At 42.8% G+C, this 11,609-nt stretch overlaps 1 protein-coding gene across 28 annotated transcripts in view; it reads right to left on the reverse strand.

Annotated features, from left to right (window-relative positions):
- Positions 1-11,609, reverse strand: part of IQCH (IQ motif containing H) — a 74,688-nt gene that overhangs the window by 62,763 nt on the left and 316 nt on the right. For 21 of the 28 annotated variants that reach the window (XR_012582068.1, XR_012582070.1, XR_012582069.1 and 18 more), the window contains exons 2-9: positions 11,332-11,476; positions 11,026-11,142; positions 10,601-10,698; positions 10,029-10,122; positions 8,238-8,360; positions 1,233-1,344; positions 446-574; positions 1-108 (exon numbers count right to left, since the gene is read on the reverse strand). The exon at positions 1-108 is cut by the window's left edge and continues 107 nt beyond it. Coding sequence is in view for 24 of the 28 variants with exons in the window: in XM_074549113.1 (XP_074405214.1) it covers positions 1-108; positions 446-574; positions 1,233-1,344; positions 8,238-8,360; positions 10,029-10,122; positions 10,601-10,698; positions 11,026-11,115 (754 nt within the window). In the remaining 4 variants the exon portion in view is untranslated. The other 7 variants (XM_074549108.1, XM_074549107.1, XM_074549106.1 and 4 more) reach the window with 7 other exon arrangements.

An 11,609-nucleotide genomic window follows, 5' to 3' on the forward strand; every position in this document is an offset into this window, starting at 1 on the left:
GAGCAATGCTCCCTTTACTGCAGGAATGTGTGCCACAAACTGCTTCCTGTGCCTTTGGGAGGGTGGTGGTGTCTGTGCTCTCAGGGCCCAGCCTGACACTGATCTCTCCTGTACAAATAAATCATGGATTGCAGTTTTTATCTACTTATTGTCAGTTGTTAATTTAATCATGTGGCAAACAGATCATCTGATCAAGTCATGATTCCCAGCACCCAACACTGGGCAGGGCTTCAGATTTGGGTGCTTAAAATTTGAAATGTGCAGATAGGAGGAGGCCAGAATAAACAGGACCCCCAACCCTCCCAGGGATGAAGAAATCTGATTCCTACCCAGCTGCAGGACACAGGATTTATTTCCCCTGTGCTTTGTGCCCTGCAGAAATTGGTGAGTGGGAGATAAAAGCTGGCAGTGCAGCTGAAGGTTGTTTGCAGTGCTCTGAACTCACCCAGAGCTGGTTTCTTGTGCTGCCTGGGGAGCTGAGGGCCAGGAGCTGCTCTGGGCACGGCAGGAGGGGCTGGCAGAGCCCTCAGTGCTGCTGGCAGCATCAGCCTCTGGGCACCGGGGCTCAGGGCACCTGCAGGGAGATGGAGCTCCTGAGCCATTCCAGCTGGCAGTGAAAAGCAGCTCTTGGCAATGAAGAAAGAACGAAGCAAAGGCAGACCCAAGTTCTGCATCAACACCACAAAAGCAGCAGTTTGCTTTAATGGAAAGATTCCTATCTCAAACAGTCAATATTTTACCTTGAAGGAAGGTGAGCTGTGCCTATCAAATTTGATAAATACAATAAGATATTGCAGCAGTGCTAACTCTGAAATATGTTTGTATATCTATAATTACATGTTTGTATATCTATTAATTGCATTGCTTGTACAATGCAATTTAACATGCAGAATAGATGAGAATCAACTCTTGCAAAGCTCAATATAATCATGCAATTCCCACTAAAAACTGATTGCTAAAACAGTGCAAGCCTAGTTAAGACTGGACAATTAATGACAATAGTTTGAGTGGCATTTAGACCAGAACCTCAATTCACGATTCAGGTGAGCCCTGTGAGTTGCAGAGCTGCTCAGGGTGATGCTCACAGGACACACTCCACACCCTCCATCACCCTCCACCCTAAAGCTCACCCCACCCTTTGTAATGTCTGAAATCACAATTCTTGCAAGCCTGCAGGGGCAGGAAATTCCATTCCCAAACATTTGCAGCAGCCAGGGCCCTCTGGGACTCACCTTTTGGGGTGTCCTCCTCCAGCAGGGCCAAGGGAGAGCCCAGGGAGGGGAAGGCAGGCGAAGCCCAAGGGCTGGGGGCTGGGGGCTCCTTCCCTGTCCTCTGACTGCACACCTGGGAGAGACAGAACCTCCTGTGACACAGGCAAACCTGGCATTTACACACTTACACATTCTCCTGCAGCAATAAATAATACACAGAATTTCTGCTGGGACTGTTTCATTAAGAATTAACAGTGCACCACTCCTTTTATTACTTGTGAACATGCTACAGTATTGTCTACTGTTGTTGCTGCAGCCATTGAAAATAAAGTTAATTAAATTTAATTGATGCCTTGTGTACTATTTAATGAAGGGATCTCAGGAAGTTTGTATTTACACTACTCTCCTTAAAACTGAGCAGTGTTTCTTGATAGAACAGTGTTAAAAATATAAAATGCATACAACAGAAGGAGAAAGAAATACTTTAAAATATTAGCTTTTAATGAGTGATTACCAAGCTTTTAGTGCAATCCAAGCCAGGACTGGGATCTTGGAGCACTGTTGTGTCCTAATTATTGAATAACAGCACCCAGCAACTTTCTAAAAAGAGAGAAGGAACTCTCAGGAGGGAAATGAGACAGATCCAAATGAACTATTCCAATCTCTCCTCCCAGTTTGTCCAACAGTGCTGCCCACAAGAGATGAGGGAGAGAAAATCTGCACTTTTTATCATCACAGAGAACCTTTCAGAGCAATCCCAGGCCCCATTTCAGTTATGGCCATTCTGGAACATTCTGTTCTAAGGGATGGAGGTGGATGAATCCTCATGTCCTGGTGTTCCAAGAAAACAGCAATAACCATGGAACAAAGGTTAACTTGATGTCTGCTGCCATGTAAGTGATACTGAGAAAAGGAATAATTATAATCCACATTTTCCTGCTCACCCTCAACCCAGCAGTCTGGTGAGGCCACAACAAAAACATATAAAAGACAAGAAATTGAATTAAACAGTGATTCCTCTTCCAGGCTGTTGCTGGTGCAGCAGCAGGGCAGCACTGATTTCACTCCTGGTCAGTTTTATCCCAATTGAAATCCCAGTTATGAGGTTTTGTTATGATAAACAGCACATGAAATATATTTGTTTTCATTGTGTTCATAGAGATGGAATAAGCTGCAAGGAAAAGCAGTTCAGGTGCAGTGTGTGAGTTCAAAAGCAGCCTGGAGGCTTGGGGGTTTTGATTTTTTTTTTTTTTTAAATTGGAGACAGATATTTAATTCTTTTGTGCTGCATCCATTAATTTCTATAAAGTCCGTGGCAGGTGTGGGGTTAGAACAAGGAAATGGAATTGGATTTAATCTCTCACTGGCACTGCCAGTGCCACCATCAGCAGGATGGGAGCACAGGGGGCTGATCCAGAGCAGCCCCCCATGAAATCCCAGCCCAGCCCTGCACCCCCAGCACCCCAAATGCTGCTCTGGCTCCCTCCTGCAGAACTCAGGGAGGCACCAGAGCAAAACTGCTCAGCTGCTGCCATTCTGGGAGTTACTGCCACTAAAATTACACCAACATGTCGGGTTTTGGGCTGTTTGGAGGGCCTGGAAAGGCCCGGGGTGGCCTTGGGGCAGCCCGCGTATCAAAGGACGAGAAGAGGCTTCAGTTCTTCTTTCGGTCTTTATGTTTATTAATTGTTTATCTAAAAGATTTTCTCTCGGCCCGACAGAGCTCTGCTCAGCAGCCAGCCATGAGCACACTCCCTGCCCTCCGGACAGTCACCTATCTTTATACCCAAAGTTACATATACAATATTTATCATTTTTCCCCAATACCTTTCACCCTTATTGCCCAGTGCACTTTTAGTAATGACCAATCCCAAAGTGCCACCATCACCACAGAAGATGGAGGAGAAGAAGAAGAAGAAGAAGGACAGGACACGCCCCAATTCCTCCATCTTACTTCTCTAAACCCCCCTGTACAGAAATCCTAAACCCTGTGTTTCACTCTCTAATTAACCAATCCCTTCACCATTCACCCCGGTGAAACCCTCCTGTCCTCATACAGGTGTCGTCTCCTGTGTAGGATCAAAGTCCAGCCACCAGACACTTCTGGAACATTCCAGGACTCCCGAACCCCCCAAGGGTGCTCTCGGTGACACCTCAGTCCTGAGGTGCTGAGATCCCACACCAACACAATCATAATAGGACCTCAAATATAATATTAAGTACTGCAAGAGAAAGGTTTTACTTTTAACATCACTGCTTCATCATGAGCACTTCTAAAATTCAGTTTTGCAGGGCTGGAAGGGAGCTCTTAAACTGCAGGGCAGACTTGCCTTAAAATATGCTTGGAGTGTGCTAAAAAACTATTTTTTCATTTCAAGTGCTTCTGAGTATAATTAACCTGGGACACAAGGAAAACAATTCTATTACCCTTTCTAAAGTGTTTTTCTCCTGTGGATAAACCTCTCTAAAATTTCTTTCTTCTTGCTTCATTTTAAATAGGGCACTTGTTGGAACACCACAGGGATTGTTCTGATTAGTTCTCTATTTGTTTTCTTTTTACCTAGCAATATTTAACTAGAACATCTTTTTTTTCTTGTTGGTTTTTTGGTAAATGTCTTTGTAAGTATTTTTTCTTCCAGTAAAAAAAACCAGAGATTGGTATTAAATACAGAGGAAAGAGGAGTATTGTGCACCAGGAAAAGAGAGATGGGATTTGGTAAATAAATATCAGAAAATCTGAGGGTTTGCTAGTGATGGGAAAAAAGGGATATAACAGATAGATGGAATGATAAATTAATCTTCTCCAAACTGTCAGATTTGCTGTTAAGAAGTTCCTGCCAGGATTTGATGGACACAGCAGTCACCCCTATAAAGGGAAAGAGGAAGCACAGCAAAACAAAATCAGTGGATTTCAGGTCACTTTTCAGGATGTTCAGGAGCCTGTCGGGAAAGGGCTTGGAGAGGGTAAGTTCAACTGGAAAAATGTGGAATTGCATCTTTAACAACAGATCTTGTGTTATCCTCACCTTCTCTAAGCTCTTCAAGCAGCCAGAGATGGCTCTGAACTGGCCATTTGGAAAAATTGAGCTTTGCCCCTTTGATATTAGCACTGCTGCAATATCTGATTGTATTTATCAAATTTGATAGGCACAGCTCACCTTCCTTCAAGGTAAAATATTGACTATTAAAGATAGGAATCTTTCCATTAAAGCAAACTGCTGCTTTTGTGGTGTTGATGCAGAACTTGGGTCTGCCTTTGCTTAATTCTTTCTTCATTGAAAAAAATTGAGCTTTGCTGAGCTCTGCAGCTCTCCCAGAAACCCAGATCCACCAGAACTCCTCCCCAACAGGTGGGACAGAGAATGCAGGGAGGACTTTGGTGCATCCATGTGGGATCTCAGGATCTGAGTCCTGAGGTGTCACCGAGAGCACCCTTGGGGGGCTCGGGAGTCCTGGAATGTTCCAGAAGTGTCTGGTGGCTGGACTTTGATCCTACACAGGAGACGACACCTGTATGAGGACAGGAGGGTTTCACCGGGGTGAATGGTGAAGGGATTGGTTAATTAGAGAGTGAGACACAGGGTTTAGGATTTCTGTACAGGGGGGTTTAGAGAAGTAAGATGGAAGAATTGGGGCGTGTCCTGTCCTTCTTCTTCTTCTTCTTCTCCTCCATCTTCTGTGGTGATGGTGGCACTTTCGGATTGGTTATTACTGAAAGTGCACCGGGCAATAAGAATAAATGGTATTGGGGAAAAATGATAAATATTGTACACGTAACAATGGGTATAAAGATAGGTGACCGCCCGGAGGGCAGGGAGTGTGCTCATGGCTGGCTGCTGAGCAGAGCTCTGTTCGGCTGAAAGAAAATCTTTTAGATAAACAATTAATAAACATAAAAACCGGAAGAAGAACTGAAGCCTCTTCTCATCCTTCGATACGCGGGCTGCCCCAAGGCCACCCCAGGCCTTTCCAGGCCCTCCAAACAGCCGAAAACCCGACACATCCACACCTGCTCTGTCACACAGCAGCAGCAGCAGCACAGAAGGGAGCAGGGCAGGTAATTGCTGATGCTTTCCTGGTGGGCACAGGGCCAGGATCTGTGGGATCAATCCCTGCCTGGGCTCAGGGTGAGCAGCAGCCCGTGGCATCCCAGAGCTGCCAGGAACGGTGCTGGGCTGCACACAAACAGCCTCAGCAGCCCTGCCTGCCAAAATCACACTCCAGCTCCAACCCCACGTGACAAGAACTGGATAAAAACTTCAAACAAATGGTGACCTTTCAAAAGATTAATTTGTTTACCAACAAAACGTTCTGCGTTTGTCAGGAGAGATGGGGTGACCTTCACATTCCCATTTCCAGGTTGAGAGGATGCTGACTGCACTCATCTGTTACCTTAACTCTCTCCCAGCAATTATTTCCTTTTTATTTTTAGTGACAAGAGGATTTTATTCACTCACCGTGCTGCTTGTTATGATCACACACCCTAATACAAATGCAAGGAGCTTCTTTTGATTTACTGCAGCGTGACATCAATTTGTTTAAGTCTCATCCTGCCCCCACTGCCAAACTCTGCTTTGGCTGTAATTAGAGCCACATGCCTGCCTTTAAAACACAATTAGCTCTGCACCACCAAAAAACCTGGATTTCTTCTGCATCTTCCTCCAGTCACTTGAAATGAAAGGAATTTCCCAGCTTTGCTTTATAATTTTGAAAATAAATACACTTTCAGGGATAAGCGTTAATGATTAGCAGCATGCAAATGCTGAATAAAGAATGAATAATTGAAGATATGATTAGAATGGTTGTGCTCAAACAAGTGAGCTTAAAAAAGCCCCAGAATCACTGCCATCACCATTAGAGCCACACTAGATAAGATGCAACTCATAAAGGCTAGAAATCATCACCATATTAAATTCTACCTCATGAATAAATGAAAAGGTTCCTAAGTTTACAGTATAATATACATTTATAAGAAAACAAGGACCCAAAAGTGCCAGTATAATTCTGTAACAGAACAGCAGCCCTATGAAAACAGAAGGTAGAGCTGTGAATCTTTTCTACATTGCAGCAGCGCATCAGAATTATTTTTGCTGCAATTCAGATTACTGTTCCTTTGGCTGGATACTCCATGGGAAGTATACATATTTAATAATTATCCACTCATCATTTTTCATCTCTCATCCAGATATAAGCTGCAAAAAAAAGTGATGCCCAGTGTGTGTTTCAAAGAGAATTACAGCCCTCATTTTAAAATAACTACAGAACTTGGCAGAGGATGAAGCATTATTGTTAGACCCAAAAAGGTCCAAAAGGGCAACAGTTAATTGTTCTTAGTTTCTATAATAAAACCCAGCATCAGCAACTTTATAATACCAAAAGAGCAAGAAAAGACATCATTTTTGGTGAAACAATGAAACCCTGACTAATAATTTTTCCAACTAGTGGAATGGCAGGATAATAAAAAGCCCGGGTAGATTTGTGCTTGACCCCTCAGGTCACCTCCAACCCCGACTTTTCAACCTCACAACTCTTCCAGCCGCTCAGCCCTCGCTGGAAACTCCTGAATGGCGTGAGACAAGCAGTTAGTTTGGAATTGAATGGGAATTTGCTGGGGTGCGGGTGATTTTTGGGGTATTTTTTGGGGAGCCGCTCGCTGACCCCGCGGACAGCGCAGGGACGTGCGCGTACGGACAGCGCCCCCTGCCGGCCGCCCCTTCAATGGAAATTTCCCCAAATTAACCCAAACTGCGCACCGGACACCGCGCCAGATTCATTGGCCCTGCCGCTAATAATCATAGGTATAATCATATAGATCATATCAACTCCCTCAAGTGCTCCCTTTAACACCAAACATATCTCAGCAAATAGCAACTGCAAAAATTTCACAGCCAGAGAAGGCAGAACATCCCAGCCACACATTGTGCCCTGAAATTTTGAAGGGAATAAATTAGAAATATCTGCTTGGATTTTAAGCCTGTCAGCTCCTCAGTAACTGTAAACATGTATCTGGGAGCCTGAGCAATTCACAATTCACATTAAATATTTGCAGTTTAAATCCCCCAGAAGTTCTCTGTGCTCAGTGCATGTTTCAGGGAGAGTGCTAAAACACATGGCTCTCTGCAGTCTGATCATATTCCTCTCTGTGAGTGTTTTAGAGTGGTTCTAAAAACCTATTAGCCATGATGCTTTTTTCTAATTAACTCCATTATCACAGGGTTAGACAAATCACCTCTCGAGTCTGGGCAACAGCTTTCCAAAAATCATTTTTTTACAAGTGGCAGCTCACAACTGTGCCATTCACAGATTCTCTTTGTGGTGTTTAAAACCAAACACCCAGAATCTCTCCTAGAGCACTGGGCTTGCTGCAGGATGCTTCTGTCACATAAATTAAATTTTAGGAGAGCATCCCCAAGTGAGACCGTTGGCTGTGTGGACCAGAGCGCTGTGCTAAATTTGTGAACATAATTGATTTTTTGGAGGGATGGATGTGCCTACTCTTTTTGGGGTTTTTTGTTTTTTTGGAAAGCATTCTTTGCTAAAAATATCATCTTTACATTCAACTGCTGCAGAATAATTGCAGAACTGGCAGCGGAACCGAAATTTGCAGTTGCAGGAGGGAAATTTGGGAAAATCAAAACTTCACCTTGCACAATTTGAACACTCCCAGAGCAAAGAGAGGAATGGGCTTTTAATTCTTGCTGCACCTTTGGGTCACATGCAGAAGTCCCCAAGCTCCAGCTGATCTCCCCTGCCTGATTTTCCTGACATTCCTGACCATGCACATCCCATGGATATTCGTATTTTTGCTGGATTTCATCCTGGGACATAAACCTGTTACATGTCAGATTTCTTTTCCCCAGTATCACCACTCAAAATATTTTGATCTTTAAATACCCATGTCAAAAAGCAGGAAATTATGAGGAAATAACTTTAATGTGACTATTTTATTTAGGACTAGTAAATGTTAACTGTAATAGTGTAAAGCAATGAATACAACAAACACATAAAATAATAAAAGTTACTTACAGGAGCAGATTTTTTCTTAGCTATGAGTGGCAGTCTGGTCTCATCACTGGGAAGTTTTAAATCAGCTTTATTCTCCATGTTCTCTGGGTCAAGCATGATTTTAAAATCCATTTCCACCTGCTGCTGAAATATAGAATAGGGATAATCCTGAAATAACTACACCGGAGCTGAAGTGTGTAGAAGTAGAAACTGGCTAACAAGTTGTAAATTTGCAAAATAATTATAAAAACTGGTATGTTTTAACTCCACACAACTGGGCAAACAGCAAAGTGCCTTTGCTTAGATGGAAAAGTTTGTAAGGAGTGGAACTACTATCCAAATGGACACATCAATGCAGGCACAGAACCTGATCATTAGTAAATGAGGAATTAAAAACCCCTGACAGTAATCAGAATTAAAACACAGTTCTTAATGCACTCTGTGATCTGCATGGAATGAGCTCAACTATTCTGCTAATAAAAATCATGATGATTTAAATCCCAATGGGCAGAAAAAGGCTTTAAAAGTTTCTTCTTGTTATAAGAAACACCTAAAGCATACCTATAAACCCCAGAGGGATGCCCTATGTTTTTACAGCAGTAGAAGTTTTTTAAGTTAAAAATATTTTGGTGCATATTCTTTTGTACAAAAGTAAAAATAAATCCAGGAAAACTCCAATTTTTGCAAATAAAATATGCCATAAAAAGTTCAAGAATCATTAGATGTGTACTTGAAGCATTGAAGAACTGTGTTACTTTGTGAAAGCAGTAAAAATGCTTTAATTTATTTATCTGCACTATATATTCTCTCTTCTTTTGATGGTAATTACAAGCAGATGTATCAATGAGATGCTCATTTAGATTTGGGGTTGTAAGAACACAAGTTATTATCCAAGCCAATTACTCTTTTAGCCACATGGCTGCACAGAGACAGAAAGTTCAATTTTCACCTCATCAGTGCTTTTGTGGTATTTATTTTATTACCATAACACACCGTTATGCAGGGAGGAAACTGCTGGTGCTATTAAAAAACAGAATTGGGGGAATTGAGCACCTTTCAATTAAAGCAGGAGATGGTTCCCAGTGCAAACTCCTCACTCAGCTGCCAGGGAAATGATCAATGCAGGGGGAAAGTGCCACACAGGATAACAAGAACTGGAATTATTAATAAAAAACCACCTGATAAAAGGGGCTTGGTTGTTGGGAATTTAGCTGCTAAAGACTGGAAAAGTACAAAACCGTGGCTAATTCCAAGTCCTGCACCTGTGTTGACAGCGTGTCCTTGGGCCTGGCTGTAGTAGGATAACAAACAGTGAAAGAGACATGAGAAAAGAGAGATGGAACCCCTGAGGAATGAGGAAGAGTTCATGGCATAGTTTAACCAACAGATTGCTTGGCTTACAGAATATTCATTAAGCTTATTATTTGCTGTATAAGTGTTTGATGCTTTCTTCAATAAATTGGACCTGTGTTGAACCACCTGGTGTCCTGGTGCCCTTCTTACGACACTTGGTCAGCTTGGGTGGGTGGGAAGGGCCAATTCCAGCCTGCATGGGTGACCCTGGGATCTCTCCCAACCTCAATGCTACCCTGGGCTGGGAGAGGGCTCCCATCCTCAATGCTACCCTGGGCTGGGAGAGGGCTCCCATCCCAGCTACTCCTTCTGCTGAGGAGCTTAACACTTCCATCACGGGGTGCTCTCACACCCTGATCTCAAAGCCTGATCTCAAAGCCTGACTCCAGGCAGTCAGAGCATTCTGGGGTGCACAGGACACCCATGGGTGTGCAGCAGGATCAGGCTGTGGTGTCACACCCGTGGGGCTGCTCTGCTGCTCCTCTGCACAGCCAGGGCTGGCACCCGGGGCAGGACCAGCTGCTGCTCACAGGCTCCAGAACCAGGATTCCTGCTGGGGACAGAAACAGGCAGTGAGCTTCCTCAAAGTGACTTGGATTTCACCTGCTAAACCCACTCTGCTTTCAGCCACTTCCATCCAAATGACTGTATTTTTATATAAACTTGCATTTAGCAGAAATAAAATCACACAAGTTAGCAGAGCACTGCCGAAGCCACTTAGAATTGCATTTACACTTGTATATTTTTGTAACTTAAAATCAAAATAGGAAATTACTAAACTAACTACTTCTATCCAAATGACTGTATTTTTATTTAAACTTGCATTTAGCAGAAATAAAATCACACAAGTTAGCAGAGCACTGCCGAAGCCACTTAGAATTGCATTTACACTTGTATATTTTTTTTAACTTAACATCAAAATAGGAAATTACTAAACTAACTTTTTCTAGGTCAATACTCCCATTTGCTTTACATAATTACGTCACCTCAGTTTTTGTGTCTTCCTGCAATAAAATATCTGTTTCACTTACCACTTAGGGGGCTCTTTGGAATTTACTTCTTTATTACCAGCTGAAGAAAGAGTTAACTCTTGGCCATTTATAACACTGGAATAATTTTCAGCTTGTTTCTGTTAGAGGGAAAAAATATGTTTAGCCTATTACAAAGATATAAAGGATGTTAATTTTATTTAACTTGGTTCATTAAGCAGCTTTGCTTGACTGAAAAGTTGATAAACTTTGTGCCTCTGTAAAAATCTGATTTTGGCTGATCAAGATCAGTTAATTCTGATGACCCAAAAAAGGGAGCCATCATTCTGAACTGTAATGTCTGAGTAATCTCATCAGCTGCTGATTGGAAAAGGATCTTATAACACAACAAATAAGTGGCCCAAGTGAACTATTAACACAGACTTAAAAAACAGAATAATTGTCTGGATCTGCTCTATTTTACTTACTCTCAGCCCAAGTTCAGGCCTGTCAGCTGCTTTTCTGAGGTCACAAATATCCACGGCTTCTGCATTTCCTTTCAAGTTGGTTTTTTCCATTTTAAGCTTCTGAATGTCTTCTTGAATCTAAAAAGCAAGTTAGGACAAAAATAGACCAAACCCTATGGGGTTAACTCAAATTAAATTATTCCTAAATACAGGAAAAAAGATCCATATGACTCCCCATACTTCTGTACTATTATAAACAAGAGAATACAAAGCCAAGTACTTAAACTGACTGTAGAAAGGCTGGGAAAACTCAATTTTAAAACAAACCTCACAAAGCAGTGACAATAAACTTCAGGACTCAGATTCTCCGCTTAAGGAACGATGTTTGCTCACACATCTCACACATGGCACAGATGCTTTCGGCGGGCAGGGATCTCAAAATCCTTAAGGAGGGACACAAACTGCAGGCAGCCTGTGAGGAGAGCCCAGCCCATGTCAAACCCGAGTATTCACGTTAAGCAAACAGCTCCGGGCTCCCAAACCCCGCAGCACCCACAGCCCGAGCCCCGCTCCCTCCCGCTGCCCCTCAGGCAGGGCCGAGCCCC

This window comes from Zonotrichia albicollis, chromosome 11 (assembly GCF_047830755.1).
Source record: "Zonotrichia albicollis isolate bZonAlb1 chromosome 11, bZonAlb1.hap1, whole genome shotgun sequence".
In the NCBI taxonomy this organism is placed as follows: Eukaryota; Metazoa; Chordata; class Aves; order Passeriformes; family Passerellidae; genus Zonotrichia; species Zonotrichia albicollis.